This window comes from Panulirus ornatus, chromosome 34 (assembly GCF_036320965.1).
Source record: "Panulirus ornatus isolate Po-2019 chromosome 34, ASM3632096v1, whole genome shotgun sequence".
Classification (NCBI taxonomy): Eukaryota; Metazoa; Arthropoda; class Malacostraca; order Decapoda; family Palinuridae; genus Panulirus; species Panulirus ornatus.
In genome coordinates, this window is record NC_092257.1 from 11,217,961 (window position 1) to 11,242,396 (window position 24,436).

At 37.0% G+C, this 24,436-nt stretch overlaps 1 protein-coding gene across 1 annotated transcript; it reads left to right on the forward strand.

The window, feature by feature from the left end:
• The first annotated feature begins 203 nt into the window (after positions 1-203).
• Positions 204-16,979, forward strand: Nasp (Nuclear autoantigenic sperm protein). Its single transcript, XM_071682320.1, has 13 exons — positions 204-397; positions 1,730-1,820; positions 2,084-2,219; positions 2,342-2,398; positions 3,581-4,039; positions 6,631-6,762; positions 7,213-7,297; positions 9,969-10,098; positions 10,457-10,658; positions 11,958-12,100; positions 13,349-13,492; positions 15,086-15,220; positions 16,731-16,979. Exons 1-13 carry the CDS (start codon positions 327-329, stop codon positions 16,836-16,838), a joined length of 1,893 nt encoding a protein of 630 aa, XP_071538421.1. The 5' UTR covers positions 204-326; the 3' UTR covers positions 16,839-16,979.
• Positions 16,980-24,436: the final 7,457 nt, after the last annotated feature.

Sequence of the window (24,436 nt, forward strand, 5' to 3'; positions counted from 1 at the left end):
ATATTAATTTATAAAGTTGGATTTATACCTCAAACTTTTTAATTCATTTTGTATGGGAGAATGATTCCCACCTACAAACCTAATTTTCAATAGGCATTGATATAAACGTAATATAGCAAGTTAACTCCAAGAATAATCTGCCTATGATAAAGCTGAGTAATGAGGAGCAGAAAATGTAGATCATATGACGTCATTGGAGATATGGCAGAATACGCGGGAAAAAGTGTCAACAACAGGACGCGCGGGAGGGGCCACTCATTTCATGGTGATCTGTTACCTGTGACATTGTGTGACGGATACCCTGACATCGTGTAACATCTTGCAACATGTCGGACTCGCCGCAGAAGACTGCAGCAGTCACCCCTAGCCCCAAAAGTTCGCCCACTAAGAAGGAAATGTGAGTATTGAGGCAACTAGGTGGCAGGGCAACACAACCGATATGTTTGTGTTGCGTGTGTGTTTGTCATTAAGGTTCACATCTGGTTCATAAGATAACTTGTTAAATCAATTCAAGGTAGAAAACTAAGCTTGTTTGCCCCGGCCTATATCAGATCTTCATGTAAAAATGTATACGCATGCGTGAGATTTGTTGTTTGTTGGTTTTTCATGTAGATGTTAAATTTCTAAATGCCCTTGTTATTGACAATTTATTGTATAATGAATAACACGCGTTAATACTGCGCATATATAGGATTATTTACATTGATTAAGGGTGCAATGTTTTCTTTAACAATTTGTGAAAAGCTAGTTTTGCTCCACATGACTATTTTGGTTGGTCCATTTCCGTTTCAGATCTGCATCAATACTACCCAAGGGAAACGGCTCCGTATATTTTTTGAGTTTTATTTAGTGCTTTGTGATTACAGAAATAGGCGATTACCGGTTCAGCTCGACATTAGGAAATTATTACTGGTCCTTGTGTTGTAGTTGATTTGTAAGTTTGTTGTAATTACAGAAATATCTGCCGAGTGTGATTTTGAATATTGTATTTTATTGAACAGTTCTGTGTGATAATGGTCATGTATATCAGAGAACATATGGAACTAATGTAAAGCAGGTATGTCATTTGTGAAATATCTACAGAACCAAGAAAAGCCTTGCATAGTAGCTAAAGTAAGAAATATGCCAACATTACATCCATATCCGCTGGGATCACACTGTCACATTAGTTGACATCTGGCACTATACTGATGCATTTTCATGAGTATGACAGGTACACTGTGACCATATTCTTGAAAATATTGATGAATCTTAACTGTTAGGAAGGTTAGGAGAAATTTCATAGGTTTTGTTTGTTACAGTGTATTACTTCCACTAACCACATATTATGACACATTTTATATTCTGCCTTACACTGTTCAAGAAACTATGATGCTCCAGATCATGCTTCGCAGGCGTTTGTCTTCGCACTGAATAATATAAAGCGTCCAAAACGTTTATCAGTAGTTGTGTCCCATAGGTAGCCATGATGCAGAGCTAAACAGATAAGTTCGTCAAGAATTCTTTCATATTGAACTATACATTATTCCTTTTCAAGATTTTCGTCTCCCCCCACCCCTCAAAAGACGTGGTGGTGCTGAGGGTACGTACTTGCTTGAAGCAATATGTTACAGGGTGCACGTGAAAATAGTTTTATAGGTAGCAATTAACGAAGAACTAGGAAGCTAGTACTTGAATGTTAGTTGATATTTTCTTCAGACAGGTTGTAATGAATTTTCTTTCATTGCAGTGATGCAGCAACTGCAGCACTCAACCATTTTGCCCAAGGCAAACGACACCTAGTTGTGGGAGATATTCCATCTGCTGTCAACTCCCTTCAGGTGAGAATGAACTTGCTTGTTGCATCCAGGTATAGATGATGCTTTTCATTGTAATGCAACCTATATGGGCTCCACTGGTCCAATGAACCTATGACAAACAGGCATCATAAATGGACAAGTAAGGATGCTCTGATTTGAGAAAAACATAAATTAAAGTGCAGAGACTAGAAATGATAAGGGTATATTAAAAACCCTAGTACAGTGAGCACCATTTATATTATATGGTGAAAAAAATTATTTACTGGCTTTTTGTGATGTTTCAGGAGGCTTGTCGGTTCCTTGCAGAAGAGTATGGGGAAACTGCACCAGAATGTGGGGATGCTTATTTCCATTATGGTCGGGCCTTACTAGAGTTGGCCCGCTTGGAGAGTGGAGTTTTGGGAAATGCCTTAGATGGAGGTGAGTGGTAATGATCTTCCTTTCCCAGTTAGATCCTTGGCTTGCAACTGGATATCATTTCAGATTAGATTGGTTTTATAATTTTCAGAATATAAAGTTCAGATTTATTTATTTGTTTTCAGTACCTGAAGGTGAAGACATGGATAACTCCCAGGTGGAAAATCCTGAAGACATGACAGGTATAAAGCTTTAAGTTGACAGCATTGAATGGGCCCCTCCGTTGAACTTAGTCAAGTGTTTTGAGTACTAGTGGCAGGGATTAGGGATGCTGATGCATCTTTTAGTTCACATAAAAGTAGACTGTCCTATTCTGTGAGTAGATAGGAGCTTGATGGATCATGTGATGTTATGTAGGTAAACTTTTTGTCTGGTAGAGTACTAGAAATATGATGAGAAATAGAGGGATTAAAGGTTTGTGATGAAATTCTGAAACGTATAGATGCTAGAAGCTGAGAGAACGTAACAACTGCTTGATGAAGTTGGGTTGCTGTGGAGGCATTTCATTGTATTACTACAGGCTGCCATAGAGATAAGTGGTAGTAGAGGTTTAGGTTGTGGAAAGAGGTACAGCACGATGAAATGAAAAATATAGTTAATGAAATAAGGGTTTGAAAGAAGAATGTTTTTTGAAAGCTCACCATTGTCTTCTGATGAGAAATGTAAGCAATAATACTACAGTACTATTTTCAGGAGTGGGAGGAATAATTGGAGCTTGTGTAATGTGCCTCTTTTATCATTATAGCTGTGGATGAATGGTGGAATCAAATGCTTGCAGGGAGTTCAATTATGCGTGTATAAGAAGCATGTTGAAAAGACATTTTATTGCTGAAAGAGGTGTCCTTATATGCTATTATTTTAAGATGTGAAAAATTAGAAGTTGTGGACATTAATACTCTTGCAAGGAAACGAGAGTTCTCAGCGAGTACATTACATTGCGTAGTGTTAAAGTAATACTGTAATTGCTAATATTAGCATGGAAGTTCATGTTTCACTTCAAGCATTAGACATGGTTTGAGGATGTGTGCAAGTAAATATTGAGGTTACATGCACCAGATTCACTGAAAGGAATTGGAAATGGAGTTCATGCTAGAAATGATGATAGGAAAGAAAAAAGGGAAACATTTTCAGGGTTGATTTTGTTATGTCTTTCGACTTTGCAGAAAAGATTCTTGGTTAAGGGACTGTTTTCATAACATGATAGATTCACTTTGGGTGATGGGATGGTTGCAGGTTTATGACTGAAAGTTTATGAACGAGGACATTTATGCTTTTAGACTTGAGGTCGTTTAAAGATCTTTGTGTGTAAAGAAAAAAGTTTCATGAATTCAGATTGCATTTATGGTGACTTTTCTTTTATTTAGAGAATGAGCAGAAAGGTGTTACCAAAGAAGTACATAAAGCTCTAAAAGAAAACTACAGGTTTTTAGATGAAATGATGAAAACCAACATAGAAGATTGTAGGGTAATAGAAAAGGAAGCTGGAAGGGGGATTGAATGTGAGCAAGAAGTGATGAATGAAGAGAATTCTGATATAAAAAATGGAGTTGATAAAAGTTCTGATGTACTTTTCAAGAAAGAAAATGAACTCACAAGAGAAAGTTTTAAGTGTAGCAAGATTAACATTGATGGAAATGAAATACCAAAGTTAGATTCAGTGGATGACATTGTAGTTGCAAAGCACATGATCTGTGATTCAGAGATGGAAACGGAAGTGGAGGAATGGGGTGTTTGTGGAAGTGAAAAAGGAAAGGAAGAAGTAACATTGGATGGGACTGGACCAGTTGAAGAGGACAAAAGGGAAGAAGAGAATGAAAAAAAGAGTAAGATCTTTATTTGTTTAAAAAGTAACAGTTTTTGGACTTTAGTTTGAAACATCATTGTCTACTGGTGAAGGTATTAGATTGATGGGAAGTTTAACGGCTTTGCTCCTGAAGACTAATTGAAATTTCATGGAAGTTGTAGAGTAAGCCAACCAAAGGCAGAATTGTATGGGTTATTCTCTGATTTGCCTTGCTACATTGAGTAATTAATCCCACTTGGATGTTCTGTATGAGTACTGTAGCCCTTCATAAAAGATCTTTACTTTACATTCATCTACGGAAAAGTATGCTGCATCTGGTATATTTGTTTTGTATGAACCTGTAGTAGTCTTTACCAGCTGCCTTGGCAGTCATTACTTCCAGTTGATTTCATAGTTCAACCCGGAAGTGTAAGTAATAAAAATATAGCTTGTGAAAACTTACTCTAGACAGGTAATCAGAATTCAGGTTTACACTGTAAACTAGCAGTTGCTAGGCTCTTCTCCCTGGTAACACAAAGTTTACTTCACCACTACTTACCATTTGAATACCAGTGTCCATATATTCATTTAAGTGGTATTCTCTTTTGCTCAGGAGCTTTGGGATGGATATATTTATGCCAAGACAGTACAATGAAAAATGTACAGTAGCATTAAATAACTTATTTGAGTGAGATATGCTGTGCTTGAAAGTTTCATGTGGAGAAAATCATTTGAAGTTTACTTTTGTCAAACAAATAAGGAATCAACATAATTTAACTGATTGAGGGTTTTGACTTGAATCTATATTTAAGGCTGGTAAAACTTAAAAGAAAAAGTATGTTAAAACAAAGTAAGATCTAAAGAAAATTATATTCAGAAAAGGATATGTATATTGAGAATCCTTATGACATGGGAGGTATGCTGCACTTCACATTTTCAACTTTCAGAGTTAAGAGAAGCAAACAAAATTTTCTTGGGTATTTTTCTTGAAAGGATGAAGCCTTATGAACATCATAGAGCACTTGCTTACGGAGCTTTATAATATACCATTTTTTTTTTTTTTTTTTTTTTTTTTTTCCCAAAATATCTGCCCACCTGGATTCCTCTTTTTGATACTGAATTACCCGAGACTGACTCATTGATGAACCCAGTATCTTTATAGTGACTCAAGTCTTATGGCTTTATTAGCACAGTAGTTAAATAGTGCCATCCAACCACCTACACCCACAGTTCCCTCACACTTCCACAGTGTAGAGAATTGTCATTCTAATGGACTAATTGGGGGAAAAGGTAATCTGTTTGAAACCAAATTCCATTGCATCCTGAATTTTGGCAAGGAGCATTTGTAAATGAAATATTCTCAAGCTTAATGGAAATTTGTGTTATTCCTAAGTTCATATTGTTTCTTGTACACTCTGGACTTGTATGAGGATTTATTGGTACTTATTTATATTATACTTAATTGCCATCTCATGCATTAGCAAGTTAGTGCAAGGAAACGGATGAGGAATGGCCCAACCCACCCACGTACACATGCACTTGTCCATGGTTAGATTTTCATTTAGTCAGACTCCTACACTTAATGACTGATAGCACAAGAAGCCTATCACCACAGTTGAAAAATGTATCATTTATTTCATTTGCATGTTGTCAAAGAGTGCTTTTTATCTTGGCATTATGCCAGGTTTACTTGTAGTCTACCTATTTGTATATCTGATGCCTGCTCCCACCTGGAAGTCCCTCATAGGGGTGGCAAAGGCAATAGTCTCTCCATAACTAGAGAAGTCCAGTGCCACTTCTTGGTTATCTTTTAAGTAATCTTGCTGTTCAACTAATTTACATTGTGGTACTGTGCACTTTTTACTGGCTTGACATTTATCTAGTTTCAGGACAAAGGAAGTGGATAGAACCACTTAAATGACTAATATGATACCAATATTAATCTAGGATGCAGTGGTTTGGTAGATCTTGGGATACTAGGAAGTAGGGTTTCGCAAGTGCTACTTTGAAATATAGCCTTCGTTTTTTATTGCCTGTCTCACAGATAACCTTTCACAGTCTTTTTATAGCTTCCTTACATATATTTGCAGAACTTTGAAACTACCTAAGGAAATTTCTATTTTCACTATTAGCTTTCATAATTTTTATAGCATCTTAATTCTGTTATGATTGGTATATTCCTTTTACCTTATGTTTGATTTAAGGCAACCCGGTTCTATAGGACAATCTATGGTTGAAATAATATGCAAGTGCTTTACTTCATGGTAATGGAAGTAATATGCATGTACATTACTTGGGAAATAGCAATATGAACATACAAGAATCTGAAGCAGTTTCAGTTGCTTCTCAGAGAAACTTCAGTGGGTGCAGACATAATTATTTTGGATAATCACTACCTTTCTTTTCTTGGTTTTGATTTAAAGGGAGATATTTCATTGTAGTATCAGTAGTGTTCTTGGCAATAACAAAATGAACTGAAAGTTTTACAGTTTCACACAAATATATATGTATATGCGTAAAGTTGTTAGCATTTGATTTCTTCTAGTGATATGTATATTTAATTTGCCAAGTTAAGTATAAAGGAAAGCTTTGTGGTAGTAAATGTTGAATATCACCTTTTTCATATGGTAGAAGATGGGAGCACTGAGGATGAGGAGGAGGAGGAGGATGATGAAGGGGATGGTGATGGCGAGTCCCAAGGGGGAGAATCTCAAGATGAAGATGGGAACAAAGATGAAATTGAAAGCCAGGAGGAAACTGAAGGTAATGAAATATTCAAATGAGAACATTATTTGTTGGCAAAAATTTGATATTGCCAAATGACATGCATGAATTTATTAAGAGAAACCTAAAAGGGCATTTTTTTTTTTTCATTAAAAGTTAATCTAACATTGTACATGTTTGTTTCCTCCTGATCATAAAGTTAAATGCCGGAAAGATTTGTTAATATTAATATTGCAATAAAGATGGGAATTATCTTTGAGGAGATTTGAATTTAATGTACCCCATATAAATAGTGCAGGTAGTACATTATTTCCAGATGTTATGGCACTTTAACATATATGTACATGAAATGTAAATCATTGGAGCTCATTTTGCAAAAGAATAAACAAGAAAAACTAATTGAAGTAGAGTAAAAAGATCTCTGTAAAAGCTTTACCCTGTCAGTATTTTTCCTTTTATTAATGAGAAAAATGATTAATTCATACTTAGGAGAGAAGACAGAAGAGGAGGAAGAAGTTTCCAACTTGCAGCTATCGTGGGAGATGTTGGAGCTAGCCAAAGTTATTTTTGAGAAGTAAGTTGAAAGATGCAGTATACCGTAAGTTTGAATGCTGGGAAAGAAACTGTTGCATTAAATGAAAGAGGTTGAACAGGGTTACATTATGTGCATTTCAAATTTTCTGTTTTAGTATTTGATTACATTTGAAGTTTTTGCCCTAAATACACAGAGCCATCACATTCTCAAAAATATATTAGGTTGATTCATCTTGGAAATCAAACATTGAGGTGACGTTCATGCCCTTAGATTATATCTAAGGGCTTGTTGCCTGTCCACCATTCATGAAGTTAGCATGGATAGGCTAGTTATTTGATGCAACCAATAGTCGTAGCTCCTCTTCCAACCTAGTTGTAGATCAGAAGAAATTGGGTTTCCTTCAGAATCTGATTTTTTTTATTGGTTATGGAACATTTATCTACTGTATTAGATTAAGAAACTTTAGTGAGTGCATATTGAAAGATGTTGAAACTGAATAGTACACTCGTAATGATTAATTTCATCTTGCTAGTCCTGTTCATCTTGCTGAAATCAGTTATTGTTGATTGGACCATTTTTCCATTAGCCCATGTTCTGTGTGTAATGAATTAACCCTTAAACTTCAGGAGACAAGTTAGGTATTTTTATTGAACATTGTGTAGCAACAAGTAGTAGTAGTCAGTACGAGCATCAGGTAGGAGCCTTTGCAAACACCACTAGATTTGCCCTCTGTCAGTGGCGTGTTAAGGGTGTGGTCCTACAGGCCAAGAAGCAGCATTGGATTTCACTAGTTATGAAGACTATTTTGCCATGGCCACCCCTTTGAGGGAATTCCAGTTGGGTCAGGCATCAGAGATGTGGATAGATAGAAGCGTTTTAATGCTTCCCACCACTATATCTATATATCCAGCTGACTTACTGTGCCCTTGGTAACCTACAGAGGTATCTTTAGTAGCTAAGCAGGCATGGGGGGAAAAATTCTGCTGACTTGTGACACCATGCTTCAACTTTAGACAAAATTGAAGCTTAAGATTTATTATGTCTGTATATTTTATGGTTTAAGAATGCATATTTTTTTTGCAATGTAATTTTTGTGTGTGTGTTTACTTACAATGCATATTGTAATTGTCAAGGCAGTTTGTATTTCACCTGCTGGGAAAATACATTTCTTTTGTTTTCACAGCTACCTGTAGTAGTATGGGTGTAAGACTATCACTCTTAAGGGTAAATTATAGGTGCTTAGGAGGTTTGATATTTGTCAGAAGCTCGTTGTTATAGCAATCTGTGGGTCTTGCTCACTCTGACAGCTGTATATTTTATGTTAGTCTGTTAGATATCATCTGCATTACCTGTGATATAGCAACATTTGTTGAATTTAGATAATTTGGGGGTGATCTGAATAACACTACTGCCCATCCCCATCGTTCAGTCCACCTCAGCTCACCCCAGCAGGTCCTAGAATCCCATCATAGTATTTCAGTACAGTACATTCTTCCGTAAGTTTTCATTATATATCATCTAAATTACTTAATGGTGTGGTACTGTATATGAGGGTAAGCTGCTTTGGGTACATTATAACTGTACAGTAATCTCTCTTATAGTTGCATTGAAAAATTATCAGGAGTGTAAAAAGAAAAAACAAGGATATGAGTAGTTTGACTTGCTGTGCCCAGGAACATATCCTTGTCATAAGGGGAGTCCTCCTGATATTCTCATAATTTACATCACATTTTAATGTTTTTCATTATTTCATGACATATTTTCTGTAATATGCTTCTTCCACATTATATTTAACAGATTTGTCATCATCTAATAATTGGATGTAATGAATATGTTATGGATGAAAATATGACCAAAATCTTAATACAACATGCTTGCCATTTCCCGTGCAAGTGAGGAAGTGTCAAGAACAGAAGACTGAGCCATCCAGGGAAGATTTCTCACTTGTCTCCTTGCTCTATTCCTTCTTTTTGGTACTAATGCAGGAAGGGAGGATTTCCAGTCACCCATTCCTACCCCTCCTGGGGAGTATGTGGGTAGTATTTTTTGTCCCTTATCTCCAGGGATAAAATCTTAAGTACAGTATTTATATATTCTTAAAGGATTTTATCTAATGGGATTGTTGGTGAGGTCATTATGCCACACTGTATCCAATGAAATTTAAAGAAATGCTTGATCTTTTAGAATATTAATTTCTTGTGACATGAACACAAAACCATAAGACAAAAAAAGAATGTAAACAACTTGCTGGTTAGTATTGAATAAAATTCAGTGGAGTGGATCAGGTACTTACAGCTTATAAATGTCCTTAATCCATGCTGGGAATGTTTCTGATATATGGACTTCATGCTGATATAATGTTTTATACTGTTTCATTTAATGCACTTGTACAGTATTGTAGTCCTTAATGTTCCACTAATGAGTGTTAACTTGCATTCTCAGGTGAGACCAAAGACTCCATTCAAACCGCATCAAGATACAAAATGCTTATTTATAGTGTATTAACAAAAGTAAATAGGCTTTGGGTGTTTTATCCAACATTTGTTTGACAGTCACCACACAGATGGGTTTGGGGACATCTCATAAGGAACATACGAGATAGCTTGACTTCTTTGAGAGAAGCTGGGATTTTTTGTTAGCGCACGGTTACCTAAACATGGTAAGCATCATCCTCTGTTACAAAAGAACTGAGTTTTTATTAAATTTCTAGGCAGCAAGACAATAATCCTGAGATGGCAGAGAAAGTGGCACAAGTTTACTTAAAACTTGGAGAAGTAGGCCTTGAGTGTGAGAACTATGCCCAGGGAATTGAAGACTTAAGAAAATGCCTAGAAATTCAAGTAAGTTGTGGTAAAGTACACCATCCTGTGTGTAGGATTAGTGAATGGTAAAAGTTTGTGAAATATTATCGTATTCTCTCTGCACAAATGGATGAAGGCAGCATGTATGATTATGTACATGTGTATATGTATGTATACATTGAAATGTATAGGTATGTATATGTGCGTATGTGGGCGTTTGTGTGTATGTCAGGGGTTGGGCCATTCTTTTGTTTCCTTGCTCTACCTCGTTAATGCGGGAGACAGCAACAAAGTATAATAAAATGAATGAATTAGATATATATATGTATATGTATTTATGGATTGCTCACTTCTGTCAGGTGACCATGGGTCAACTATATATAATTTTGTCTTTCAGGAAAAAGTCCTTAAAGAGGACAACAGATGTTTGGCAGAAACTCATTACCAATTAGGTGTTGCACATTCTTATTCAGATGACTTTGACAAAGCTGTGGAAAGCCTTCAGGCAGCTGTTAGGGTGATAGAATTGAGGATCAGCAACCTCGGTAAAACTAAGAAAGAAAAGGAAATGTGGACTGAAGAGCAAAAAGTCAAGGATGGTAATGTATGATTAATTTCTTTGCAAAAAAGAATTGTTTTCTTACAGCATCATTCATTAGAATTTCAATGAAACAGTATTGAGGCTTATTTGTACTATATTTTGAGGGTGTCATTATCAGCTTTGTTGTTACAATCAATTAAACCCTTCAAAGTACCAAGTCATTTTTGCTTCTTGATATCACTGGAAGTCCATCTTGCTATCGATAAATCTGTCCCATTTCTTGATCATTTTCCTGTAAAACACCCTAGATATATGTATTCTGTTTGTATTAACCATGTGTTCATTCATTTCATTCCATTCTATTCTGTTCTTCCATCATACATATGATAGTATTTTTTTCCGTAATCTCATGGTGTATCCATGGTTGTCCTATCCCAATAGCTTTCAGGAAACCATCCACTGTCTGTCATCAGTCATTTATTCACATTTTCTGTGTTTTTGAAATTCTAGTAGCATTATGGTTTTCATCTTTCACAATGAGCAGTGACATATGTCACCTAAGATGACATTTCTGCACCCATTTTATATATTGCTCACGCACACTTGTCACCTCTTCTTTTTCCCTTGCTATGCACCATATGCTCCTCTTGCTGCTGCCCTGCTACCAGTCTTTATTATATGCAGCCTTTGCTTGGTAAACTTTGGAAAAAAGAATTTATATTTTTTTTTGTATGTGAGTCTTGATATTTATTTGCCTCTCTTGTTTATAAATCATTTTTGGATCTTAGGAATTATGTATGATATATCTATTCGGATAAGAACAATCGAAGCACCTCCTGGATGCAAATGGCTGTAGCAAGTGAACAAAAATAGATTGTAACAAGTGCTTATGAGATATTAAAAGGATATATGTTAGCTTTTAGGGAAAGCCAGAGGTAAGTTTTTCAGTTTTTTTTATTTGTAAACATCTTTCCAACCCACTTTTGAGTTATTTAGCAAATGTGTATTCGTTTGTTTGCAAAGTCTGTACAGCTGAATAATAACTTGATTGATGTGATTTCTTCTTTATCATAAGTAAAAAAAGACCATGTTTATTACGGAAAGTTTAACCAATTATTCGTGAGTACTATGCAGTGCATAAAGCTATGGTTTTTCTGCATTACCAGTTTTCCCACCTAAACTTAACCTGGTGTGATCTACCTGAACATGCACTAATTTTGATGCAAGATGAAATAGTCATTACCAGAGGTTACATAAAGAGTACTAATTTCTGTTGCCTTACTTTTATTCACATAGGTTAATGTAATGTGTAACTTGGCATTTTGCTTCACTGCAGTTTTGTTCTATTTCTTGACAGCTGCTGAGAGACCAGATCCATTCTACACAGAGCAAGGAGAGATAGATGAATTAAACCAACTCTTGCCAGAAATAAAAGAAAAGATAACAGATATGGAGGAAATGAAAAAAGACACAAAGGAGAAATTGCAAAAAGCTGCAAAGGTTAGCAAATGCAAATAGATTCTGAAACAAGTATTCTGCTTCATATACTAAAATTCTTGATAATTTCCCTTAGAAAATGTGAACTTTGATATTTGGCAGATGGAAAATTAGCTTTAGGTTAACCAATTATTTGGTGGTTTATTGGTCATAGGCAAAGATTACTTAAATTGATGTGTCTGAACCCCAATGGACTTGGCTATCCAGTCATCACCTGTAATGAGCACATGTTGCTAGTAAAATATGATTTCTGATCTGACTCGTATGTGCCCCAAGAATTAACTTGTTTACCATGGAGAAGTAATAGTCATGGCAGTTTGAGCTCATGATATGACTTGTTTGACTGTAAGGACAATGGCCAGCCAACTGATATGAATGTAATGATCTAATTGCACAAATGGAAAGCAAGTTGTACAGTTCTGGGGCCCCTCTTTTAACTTTTTGTCACACAACATAGATTTCTGTATGACATCTGCATTTGGTCTAACCACTGCTTATATTGTTCATCCATCAATCTTAGTATAGAAATACTTCACATCTTTTCTACTGTTTCTTAGTTTCCTGTTGTAACCTCTCATTGATCTTACTTTGATGATATCCAAGAGCTGTTCTTTTGTAACATTATCGGTTTGATTAAGAAACTTTCATATCGTGTCTCTCTATTTCTTTGATATTTCAATCGTCTTTCTCTGATTTCAAAGACCTGTTCACTTGACATGGCCATTTTACTTAACAAAGCATAGAATTAGTTTATTTTAACCTCTTGTAGGTCTTGATTTAGTTTTGAAGGTTCAAATGTTCGTAACATTGATAGTTAGATATAGAAACTTGAAAGTTATCTTCATTTTTCTCTCCTACAGTTTTTGGCAGTTTTATTCTTTCATATATCTCTATATACATATACAGTTCAATATATACATGCATTTACATACACAGACATGTACACAGACATGTACATATATACACATGTACATATTCGAACTTGCTGCTTTCATCCATTTTCATCGCCACCCCGCCACACATGAAATAACATCCCCCCACCCCTCCAGTGAGGTAGCACCAGGAAAAGACAAAAAGGCCACATTCATTCACACTCAGTCTGTAGCTGTCATGTAATGCCCTAAAACCACAGCACCCTTTCCACATCCAGGCCCCGCAGACCTTTCCATGAATGTTTAGACATCTTTCAGAAATGAAACGTATATGTTCTGTAATTTCCTGCTTACAATATAATGTATGTGATCATTTCAGGAAGCACTCACAGCCCAAACAATCAGAGGCAAAATATCAGGTTTTGCAACTGATGGATTATCACAGTCAGGGTTTGATGCTCCTAGCTCAGCCTCCTCTTCTACTGAAGCAAAACCAATTACACATTTGGTCCGAAGAAGGTATGTTGTAGCTGAACACATCTAGCAATGTTTTTAACAGTATCCCAACCTATTTTCACCTATGTTTATTCCGCTTAAGATATTGTTAACTACTCTGCAGTGCAGGCGATGCAAGTTTTCCATGGAACTACTTGTTATAGTTTATTGAATTGTAGATCAACCAGCTATATGTATTGTAGGACGTATATATAATACTGACAGATAATTGATGTTATGATCTATGTAAGAAATTGGAATCTAGTGATTGTTTTATGGCTTGATTTGAAGTAAGCTCCATACATCACTGCAGATAGAAATTTTAGAGTTTATTGATTAAAGAGGAGGAAATGCATGTGTAAGAGTGGATGGAAAGTTGAACAAAAGTTTCATTATACATGTTATTGTAAGGCAGGGCTGTTTGATGTCACCATGGCTTTTTAGCACGTATGTGGATGGAGTTATAAAGAGAGATGAAAGTAGAACTAAGGAAAACGGGTATAGAGATGGAGTGTGGTGGTGAGGTACGGTTGTTAGTGACAAGCTTCTTTATGGATTATATTCTGTATCTTGCAAGAATGCAGAGTAGTTGCAGAAGGTTGTACATGTTTAAAATGTGTGTAAGAAAGCATTGGCAGTTAAAGGTAAATGTGAATAAAAGTAATGGTGTTTCAAAGGATATGGTGAAATTATTGATTTTTTCAAAGCCCTATCAAGTGAGAGAAGAAATTGTTCTAAACTGTGATAGATATGGGGGGGAAGACTGGAAGAGGTGAGAGAGTTGGTGTATTTGGGAGCTATCTTGTGTGAATTTGGTGATATGGAAGGAGAGAGAAAGCAAAAAGCAGTACAGGGTACGAGTCATTGTGTCCCCTAATACGATAACGAAGGGTAGATGTATAAGCTTAGAAGTGAAGAAAGGATTAAGGGATGCAGCCTTCCAATCTTGACCCATGCAGCCAAAACATGGATATTTGGAAATGAGTTGTTTGAGAGGAGCTTATGGTATGATGAGATGGAATTATGAAAATGATTAAGGGGTTCATAAGAGACTTGATATGGCAGGGAATGGAAAAGAAATGGATTGTGGAGTGGTAGTAGTATAGAGTGGAAGAGTAGTGGGGGAGAGTGCTTGGAATGGTGTATGCAAGGGAGGCAGGTATGGATGGGGACGCCTAATGGGTAAGGGTAGACTGTACCTAGTTACCTTCAAAAAAAGAAAAGATTAATTGATAGAATGTGCTGTGATGATTGAAATATACATTATATATACTTTCCTAAGTTGGTATTGGCATTACCTGACTTCACCTGCTTGGTATACCTCGGCAAGTGAAAAGTCTCGCTGTCGTTTCGTTAAGGTTGTATCATTGGAGTACAACCTTGATGAAGGTGCTCCAGAGGAGTCCATCATTTCCCTGCTAATGATTGTAGCACATTCTTGAAGCTGTGTGAACCCTAGAATAAGGGGTCCTGAGGTTACATAATATTAATAGTAAGTGTGCAGTGTAAATATTTTATGCATGTTAACTAGGTTAGTGTAAATTTATCAGAATATAATATGAAAATTTTGCAGTCTATTCATTGTGTAGAAAGCTGAAGCTTTTAATTTTCTTTCAAGCAGAGAAAGCCTGAAGATTTTGCTGAGGGAGAGTTAAAGAAAGTTAAAGGAGAGAATGGGGAAGCCCTTAATATTACCAATGGAACAAAGAAATGTGTAAATGGTCAACCACAGAGCATGGAACCTGCACAAAATAAGGTAAAATTAGGATTTGTGCATATCTGTAGTAGTATAAGAGATGTAAAAAGTTTTGTCTGAGACTTGATTAATCAGGATTGAATGCTACAGGGCATTTGAAATCTCCTCTTGAGAATGTACTTGAAACTGTTTAGATTTCATTGAGTTGTAATGAAATTCAAGTCTTCCTTGGTTTTGCTAGATTCCATTCTTAGAAAAGTCCAGCTAGAGCAATTTCAGTTAAAATGAAGAAAGGTCTCCATAATAAAATTAGGGCTCCATTCCCAGCATAAAACAAAGTACCCCTTTTGATGAAAATTTTGTTTTAAACTGTAATTAGGTCACATGCATAAACTAATGTTTGATAATGGGATAATTTAAGCATTGAGTGTACTCACAATAGATTGTGTTTTCTGTACATGGAGGGGATGTCAGGTAAGTGTTGAGAAATGTAAGATTGTGAGAGGAAAGGGTGGTGTAAATGCTGAACTAATTGATGTATGTACAGCCAGTTTCTGAGGCTTCCTCACCATCATGTAGCTTTTTAATTACTTTTAGCTTTATTTTAAAGGTATGTTACATATTTTGACAATATATGTAGCAAAACCTAGAGGATATTTTAAAGATGTTATATCGCTAAAACAGAGAACAAATTGGTCTTGTGACTAATGCATGGTCACACATTAGACACCACATGAAAGTTGACATGATCTAGCACTTCCGAGGATATATTCCAGGATTCATAAGGGAATTTTTGGTTTATTTTTCAATGGTCTATTGGGTGTGACTCTGAACTGTATATTACTGCTAGAGAAATTGTATGTACAAATGAGGCAGTTTTTGTGTTCATGATGCTATATTGCAAAGTGGGGAGGAGCAGTTTTGTTTAAGGGGAAAAAATTCCTTTTTTACCATGTTTTAGTAATTTTTCTCAGTGATTTGATAGGCTTCCAAACCTCCCCCTTTTTTTTCTAATATGGCATGGACAAAACATGCTGGAAATATAGCCATCTTCATGTAAAGGGATGTGTGGAAAGAAACAGAATAGAAATTAATATGTTCCTCGAATGTTTATAGACCTGAATTAAAAGTTGAAAGGGTATGGGAAAAGGTAGGGAGAGATCTCTACAGCTTCATGGTTTGAGAGGAAGTGGAGGTATCTGGAAGTAAATGTATTTTTTTTTTTTTTTTATGTGTTAGCAGTGACATAAGGTTTGATTTTTTAACTCTTCAAATGGTAAATAAGCTCTGTGATAGTTGTGTTATAGGCTCCACTTTCCGCTCTTCATTGCTTATATCCACAAATAGATTTTTTGTGTTATCCTATCTCAATAAACACAGGATTATTTATTGTGTAATTAATAGCAGTAATTTAAAAGCTTATAAATTTTTTTCTTAATAGACAAACATTAGCCAACTATTTACTTTCTAGATGTTAAGCAGTAATATGTACAAAACTAGCAAGACCTTTCATATTCAGCACATTAGATTATTAGGGGAATTTTATTAACAAAGAAAAACATTTCCTCAGGAGTCTCCATCGAAGAGCCAGAATACAGAAGAACTCAAGAAAAAGGTAGCAGAAGAGATGAATAAGAAAAATGATGAAATTAAGGATCAACCACAAGTTGTAACATAAAGCAGCTCTCTTCAACACAACCACTGCCACTTTGTGAAAACTTTTGTAGATTTTAATATGGCGCTCGTGAAGTTTTAGCAATCTTGTGATTGTGTATTACATTTTAAGGTTTTCCCTATTTATTAAAAATGTTGAGGAAAACTAACTTATTTTTCTTGCCCGTTATGTGAATTACCCCAGTTATGGCTTTGCAAAACTAAATCCTGTCATCACCCAACTATCTGTCTACCTATCTGTGTCTCAGATGCCTGTTCCTTTCTGGATCTCCTTCAAGGGGGGTGCCCAAGGCAAACCAGACTGCCTAACTGGGTAAACTCCAGTGGTACGTCTTAGTATTTAATCCTTCGCCCTGAAGAAGCTACTTGCAGAGGGCAAATCTATTGCGGTGTTTTCAAAGGCTCCTCCCTAGTGTTCCGGCTTTGCCATACATTTGATTGTATAGCATGCTTTGTTCATAGTGAAATGATGCATTCTTCTTAGATTATTATATAGTTTATTAGGCATGAGCATTACATATAGGTATCTAGTAGGAACATTAGGTAGGAGCCTCTGCAAACACTGTGCTAGTTCCCCTATGCCAGTGTCCTGTTAAGGGTGAGGTGCTAAAGGCCAAGAAGCAGCAGTGAAATTTACTATTCACATTGACTCTATTGCTAGGGCCACTCGCTTAAGGGAGTTCCAGGTGGGAACAGGCATCAGAGATATTGATAGAAATGTGCATACAGTGTATGTGACTCGGTGTGGATTAGGGTCATTGGGCATCACTGCAATGTGCACTACATGACAAGCTCACAAACAAAACATAACAAAAAATATTCTTGATTACCAATTCTTTTTCAACCCCTACCTGTTATTTCCTCAATTGCCACATCATCCAGTCTTTCTTTACCTAGCACAAAATTCACTCCCTTGCATCAGATTGCTGAAGCATTTACTCTGATTCTAAAAAGTACTCCTTTTATAATTAGTTTGTAGAAATTTTTAATAAGATTCTATCATAGGAGATTTAATACTGGTGTCTAAATGGGGAGACTCCCTTTCAAGTAGCATCGGATGTGAGCTCTGCCTAAATTTGCTTGATAATGCCCTAATCCAATTGTTAATAATGCTGAAGTTGGAGAAAAGTTTGGGAAGAATGATCACTGACATGTTATGTCAACACTGCATGTAGTGTTGGTCAATATGACAGTTGTAGAAGAGTAGCCAATTTAAAGAAAAATAAGTCTTCATATTGCTCATGACAGGCAAACCTGGTATAATATGGTGAATGAAAATAATGTGTAAGAAGTTTGGAGGGCTTCAGAAAAACCTTCAAAGCAGCAAAGGGAACATAAATGTCAATGCATTGTAGATGGTCATTTTATAGAACAAAGCCAAGGTGGTGGAATGGTTAGATAAAAAGAAAAGGGCCTGTTTTCTTAAAGCAACTACTCAGGAAATCGGAGGATCTAATAGCCACATTATACAGTAAGTTGCATAGATTTGTGATGAGAAAGTAGTTATGCAACTGAATAAACCTAAATATGAAGCATATGTTGCTGAAAATAGCAGAAGAAACCCTGAGTTTTACAGTTATGTAAGAAGCAAGAGAGCATTACTTAGTTCATAGGTCCATTACTTATGAAAAATGGTGATTTTGTTAGACAACAAAGCCATGGCAAAAATCTTGGATAGCTCTTGCATCTGTATTTATGACCCAAATCTAGTCTCATTGATAAGAGAGGGAAATCTTCAACAAACTGATGTAAATGCTGGACATATTTTGGCAATAAGCAGACTGAAAACAAATAAAATGGCAGGTCCAGATGAGTTTTATCTGAGAACAATGAGACGAAAAATATAGTGGTTAAGCCCTTGATTACCCTTTTCAATAGATCATATTCTGTAGGAAAAGTTCCAGATTAATAGAAGTTTGCGAATTTTATGCCAATATAAAAAAATTATGGAAACCATCATTCGAAATGGAATTGTAAGCCAATGGAGGAAAAGCAATTAATAAACTATTCTCAGCATGGTTTTTGACTAAATTGCTCATGTCGGACAAATATGCTTGATTTCTCTTATGATGTAATCAATTTGTATGGCAAAAGTAAAGCAGTTGATGTCACATGGCTTCTTCAAACATAGGGCCTATTTGTTGCTTCCCATCCTGGTTATGAGCATGCTGTTACATAAGCCCCAGTCAGAGCTTTGTAGGAGAAATACTCTCTTAGCCCTTATTTTATACCAGTAGTTTTGATGAAATTGGAATGAATACTGCAGCTCATGTTTTTGATGTGCAGATTGGTGTATTTAGATTTGTCAGAAACGAGGTTTTTGACCGTGCATGGTTTTGGAAGATGTTGTTTTGAAATTTCAATTTTATGATACAGTTTCTGATTGGCATCATACCAACCACAGTCCCCCTCCCATGGTGGTGATGACAGTGGGAATCAAAAAAGCATTCCAACACAACCTCACACAAAAAATACTGGCTGCCCCTCTCCACAACACCAAGAATTGGTTCCAAACATCATATATGGCCATCAAGTTAAGTCGCCCTGATTCCAACCAAGCATTGACAAATTTGGAACATAAAAGTATGCAAATACAAGAACTCCAACTAACCCTAAACTTTTGTCTGCATCACCATAGAAGGCTACCATCACCCTTTTAACCCGACTGACATGAATCCAGCCTGCACCCTAGTGTCATCCTTAGTCAAACATACCCATTTGAAAAAATTCCAGCCATACAGGGCATCTTGTAAATACGTATAAACAAAAAGACATTCGTTCTGTACACTACATATGTCAATACAAAAGAAATAAATTACTCTTTTAGAGTACTAATGGATTGCAGAGTTGAGATAATCCTTTAGTATTCCCTTCAGACAACATATCTGCTTCTTTCTAGATTAAGCTTCACTTGCCTGGTTGTCCTTGTAGAAAGCAAATGAATATAAAAAGAAATACAAGAGACAAAACTGCAATTAGCAGCTTGGTGACAACAAACATTCAACTGCATAATGATACAAAAGAAAAATACCAATTGTATCATCCCGACATTTGGCAAGTTTTCTTCAACAGCTCAACACTATATCCAAAGCAAGCACCGACATCCACTTACAAAGTGAAGAACAAACAAACAAGTGCATTCTATGTCCTTGTGGTACATGGCAGGACATCCATTGCAAGGTTTTCCATATGCCAGGTTATCCTTGATGACATTTGTACTACTTTTTGCTATGAATGTGTAACCTATCTTCACCATAAACAAGGAGCATTGTGTATTACATCTTTTGTAAGCACCTAGATTGTTTTCCTTGATTTTAGCTCAGTATTGGTAATCGCTGCAAGGTATGTATCTTGGCTTGCTTCTAATAGTAGCATACTGAGAACTTAGTCACAATTCATTCAGCCACAACTATGTTACAGCAGCAGATAGATGGGCCTACTTGAAAACATGCATTCAGTGAATCTATTTTTTAGTGCTAAGATTCATAGCTTTGCAAATCTTTTTGTTGCCATGTCTCTGATCACTACACTGGCTAGCCTAGATACCTTTCACCCTGCAGATAGTCTTCCTTTCACCGGGCTATATTTCCTGTTTTTGAAATTATTATTATGGGAAAAGGGGAGGAAGAATACTTCCTACATGCCTCATGCGTGAAGTAGAGGACGACTTAAGAAGGGTTGGGAAAAGGAAGATGCTGAAGATCCTCCCTTCCTTCATTATTGCTTTCCAGAAGTAGAGACAGGAGGGTTTTCTTCCCATACTGATTGGTTGTCAGTCTCTGGTGTTTCTTAGCTGAGGGTGGAAAAGGAAAACAAATATTAGAATTATATTCTTTATGTTATAAATATAATCAAAAACCATGAAATAAAAGTATATTTATATTATGCTTTGTCGCCGTCTCCCGCATTAGCAAGGTAGTGCAAGGAAATAGACGAAAGAATGGCCGAACCCACCCACATTTACATGTATTTACATAAACGCCCGCACATGCACATATACATACCTATACATTTCAATGTATACATACATAACACACACAGACATATATACACATGATAGAGTAGGAGATATAGGGTGTTTTGGTCAAGGTGGTGTGCGAAGTGAGAGGGTCAGGGAAAATGGTTTGGTAAACAGAGAAGAGGTAGTGGAAGCTTTGCGGAAGTTGAAAGCCGGCAAGGCAGAGGGTTTGGATGGTATTGCAGTGGAATTGATTAAAAAAGGGGGTGACTTTATTCTTGACTTGTTGGTAAGGATATTCAATGTATATGTATGGTTCATGGTGAAGTGCCTGAGGATTGGCGGAATGCGTGCATAGTGCCATTGTACAAAGGCAAAGGGAATAAAGGTGAGTGTTCAAATTACCGAGGTATAAGTTTGTTGAGTATTCCTGGGAAATTATATGAGAGGGTAAAGGCATGTATGGAGCATCAGATTGGGGAAGAGCAGTGTGGTTTCAGAAGTGGTAGAGGATGTGTGGATCAGGTGTTTGCTTTGAAGAATGTATGTGAGAAATGCTTAGAAAAACAAATGGATTTGTATCTAGCATTTATGGATCTGGAGAAGGCATATGAGTTGATAGAGATGCTTTGTGGAAGGTATTAAGAGTTTATGGTGTGGGAGGTAAGTTGCTAAAAGCAGTGAAAAGTTTTTATCAAGGATGTAAGGCATGTGTACGAGTAGGGAGAGAGGAACGTGATTGGTCCCCAGTGAATGTCGGTTTGCGGCAGGGGTGCTTGATGTTTCCATGGTTGTTTAATTTATTTATGGATGGGATTGTTAGGGAAGGGAATGCAAGATTTTTGGAGAGGGGCAAGTATGCAGTCTGTTGTGGATGAGAGGGCTTGGGAAGTGTCAGTTATTGTTCGCTGATATACGGCGCTGATGGCTGATTAGGATGAGAAGCTGCAGAAATTGGTAATTGAATTTGGTAAAGTGTGTGAAAGAAGAAAGTGAGAGTAAATGTGAATAAGAGCAAGGTAATTAGATTCAGTAGGATTGAGGGACAAGTTAATTGGGAGGCAAGTTTGAATGGAGAAAAACTGGAGGAAGTGAATTGTTTTAGATATCTGGGAGTGGATTTAGCAGTAGATGGAACCATGGAAGTGAAAGTGAGTTACAGGGTGGGGGAGGGAGCGTTGAAAAATGCGTGGAAGGCGAGAACATTATATTGGAGAACAAAAATGGGTATGCTTGAAGGAATAGTGGATCCAACAATGTTATATGGTTGCGAGGCATGGACTATAGATAGGGTTGTGGGGAGGAGGGTAGGTGTGTTGGAAATTAAATTTTTGAGGACAATATATGGTGTGAGGTGATTTGATTGAGTAAATTATGAAGGGTAAGAGAGATATGCTGACATAAAAAGAGTGTGGTTGAGAGAGCAGAAGAGGGTGTGTTGAAATGGTTTGGACTCGTGGAGAGAATAAGTGAGGAAAGATTGACAAAGAGGATATATGTGTCAGAGGTGGAGGGAGGAAGAAACAAGAGAGCAAATTGGAGGTGAAGGATGAAGTGAAAAGATTTTGAGCGATCGGGGCCTGATCATATAGGAGGATGAAAGGTGTGCAAGGAATAGAGTGAATTGCAACTATGTGGTATACTGGGGTCAACATGCTTTCTGGATTGAACCAGGGCATGTGAAGCATCTGGGGTAAACCATAGAAAAGTCTGTGGGGCCTGGGTGTGGAAAGGGAGCTGTGGTTTTGGTGCATTACACATGACAGTTAGAGACTGAGTGTGAACGAATGTGGCCTTTTTTGTCTGTTCCTGGCCCTGCCTAGCTGGTGGGGGAGATGCTATTTCATCTGTGGCGGAGTGGCGACGAGAATGGATAAAGGCAGCAAGTATGGATATGTACATGTGTATATAAGTATATGTCTGTGTATGTATATGTTGAAATGTATATGTATGTATATGTGCGTGTGTGGGCGTTTATGTATATACACGTGGATGGGTTGGGCCATTCCTCGTCTGTGTCTTTGCGCTACCTCGCTAACGCGGGAGACGGCAGTTAAGTAGAAAAAAAAGAATATATATATATATATATATATATTTTTTTTTTTTTTCTTTGTCGCTGTCTCCCGCGTTTGCGAGGTAGCGCAAGGAAACAGACGAAAGAAATGGCCCAACCCACCCCCATACACATGTATATACATACGTCCACACACGCAAATATACATACCTACACAGCTTTCCATGGTTTACCCCAGATACTTCACATGCCTTGATTCAATCCACTGACAGCACGTCAACCCCGGTATACCACATCGATCCAATTCACTCTATTCCTTGCCCTCCTTTCACCCTCCTGCATGTTCAGGCCCCGATCACACAAAATCTTTTTCACTCCATCTTTCCACCTCCAATTTGGTCTCCCACTTCTCCTCGTTCCCTCCACCTCCGACACATATATCCTCTTGGTCAATCTTTCCTCACTCATTCTCTCCATGTGCCCAAACCATTTCAAAACACCCTCTTCTGCTCTCTCAACCATGCTCTTTTTATTTCCACACATCTCTCTTACCCTTACGTTACTTACTCGATCAAACCACCTCACACCACACATTGTCCTCAAACATCTCATTTCCAGCACATCCATCCTCCTGCGCACAACTCTATCCGTAGCCCACGCCTCGCAACCATACAACATTGTTGGAACCACTATTCCTTCAAACATACCCATTTTTGCTTTCCGAGATAATGTTCTCGACTTCCACACATTCTTCAAGGCTCCCAGAATTTTCGCCCCCTCCCCCACCCTATGATCCACTTCTGCTTCCATGGTTCCATCCGCTGCCAGATCCACTCCCAGATATCTAAAACACTTTACTTCCTCCAGTTTTTCTCCATTCAAACTTACCTCCCAATTGACTTGACCCCCAACCCTACTGTACCTAATAACCTTGCTCTTATTCACATTTACTCTTAACTTTCTTCTTTCACACACTTTACCAAACTCAGTCACCAGCTTCTGCAGTTTCTCACATGAATCAGCCACCAGCGCTGTATCATCAGCGAACAACAACTAACTCACTTCCCAAGCTCTCTCATCCCCAACAGACTTCATACTTGCCCCTCTTTCCAAAACTCTTGCATTCACCTCCCTAACAACCCCATCCATAAACAAATTAAACAACCATGGAGACATCACACACCCCTTCCGCAAACCTACATTCACTGAGAACCAATCACTTTCCTCTCTTCCTACACGTACACATGCCTTATATATATATATATATATATATATATATATATATATATCCCTGGGGATAGGGGAGAAAGAATACTTCCCACGTATTCCCTGCGTGTCGTAGAAGGCGACTAAAAGTGGAGGGAGCGGGGGGCTGGAAATCCTCCCCTCTCGTTTTTTTTTTTTATTTTCCAAAAGAAGGAACAGAGAACGAGGCCAGGTGAGGATATTCCCTCAGAGGCCCAGTCCTCTGTTCTTAACGCTACCTTGCTAACGCGGGAAATGGCAAATAGTATGAAAGAAAGAAAATATATATATATATATATATATATATATATATATATATATATATATATATATATATATATATATATATTTTCTTTCTTTTAAACTATTCGCCATTTCCCGCATT

Bases quoted from the DNA above. Each gene is read 5' to 3' on its own strand.
- Nasp (XM_071682320.1), top strand. From the start codon at position 327: ATGTCGGACTCGCCGCAGAAGACTGCAGCAGTCACCCCTAGCCCCAAA. The intron at 2,220-2,341 runs GTGAGTGGTAAT...ATTTGTTTTCAG, and splicing joins GGGAAATGCCTTAGATGGAG to TACCTGAAGGTGAAGACATG. The intron at 7,298-9,968 runs GTAAGTTGAAAG...TTAAATTTCTAG, and splicing joins GCCAAAGTTATTTTTGAGAA to GCAGCAAGACAATAATCCTG.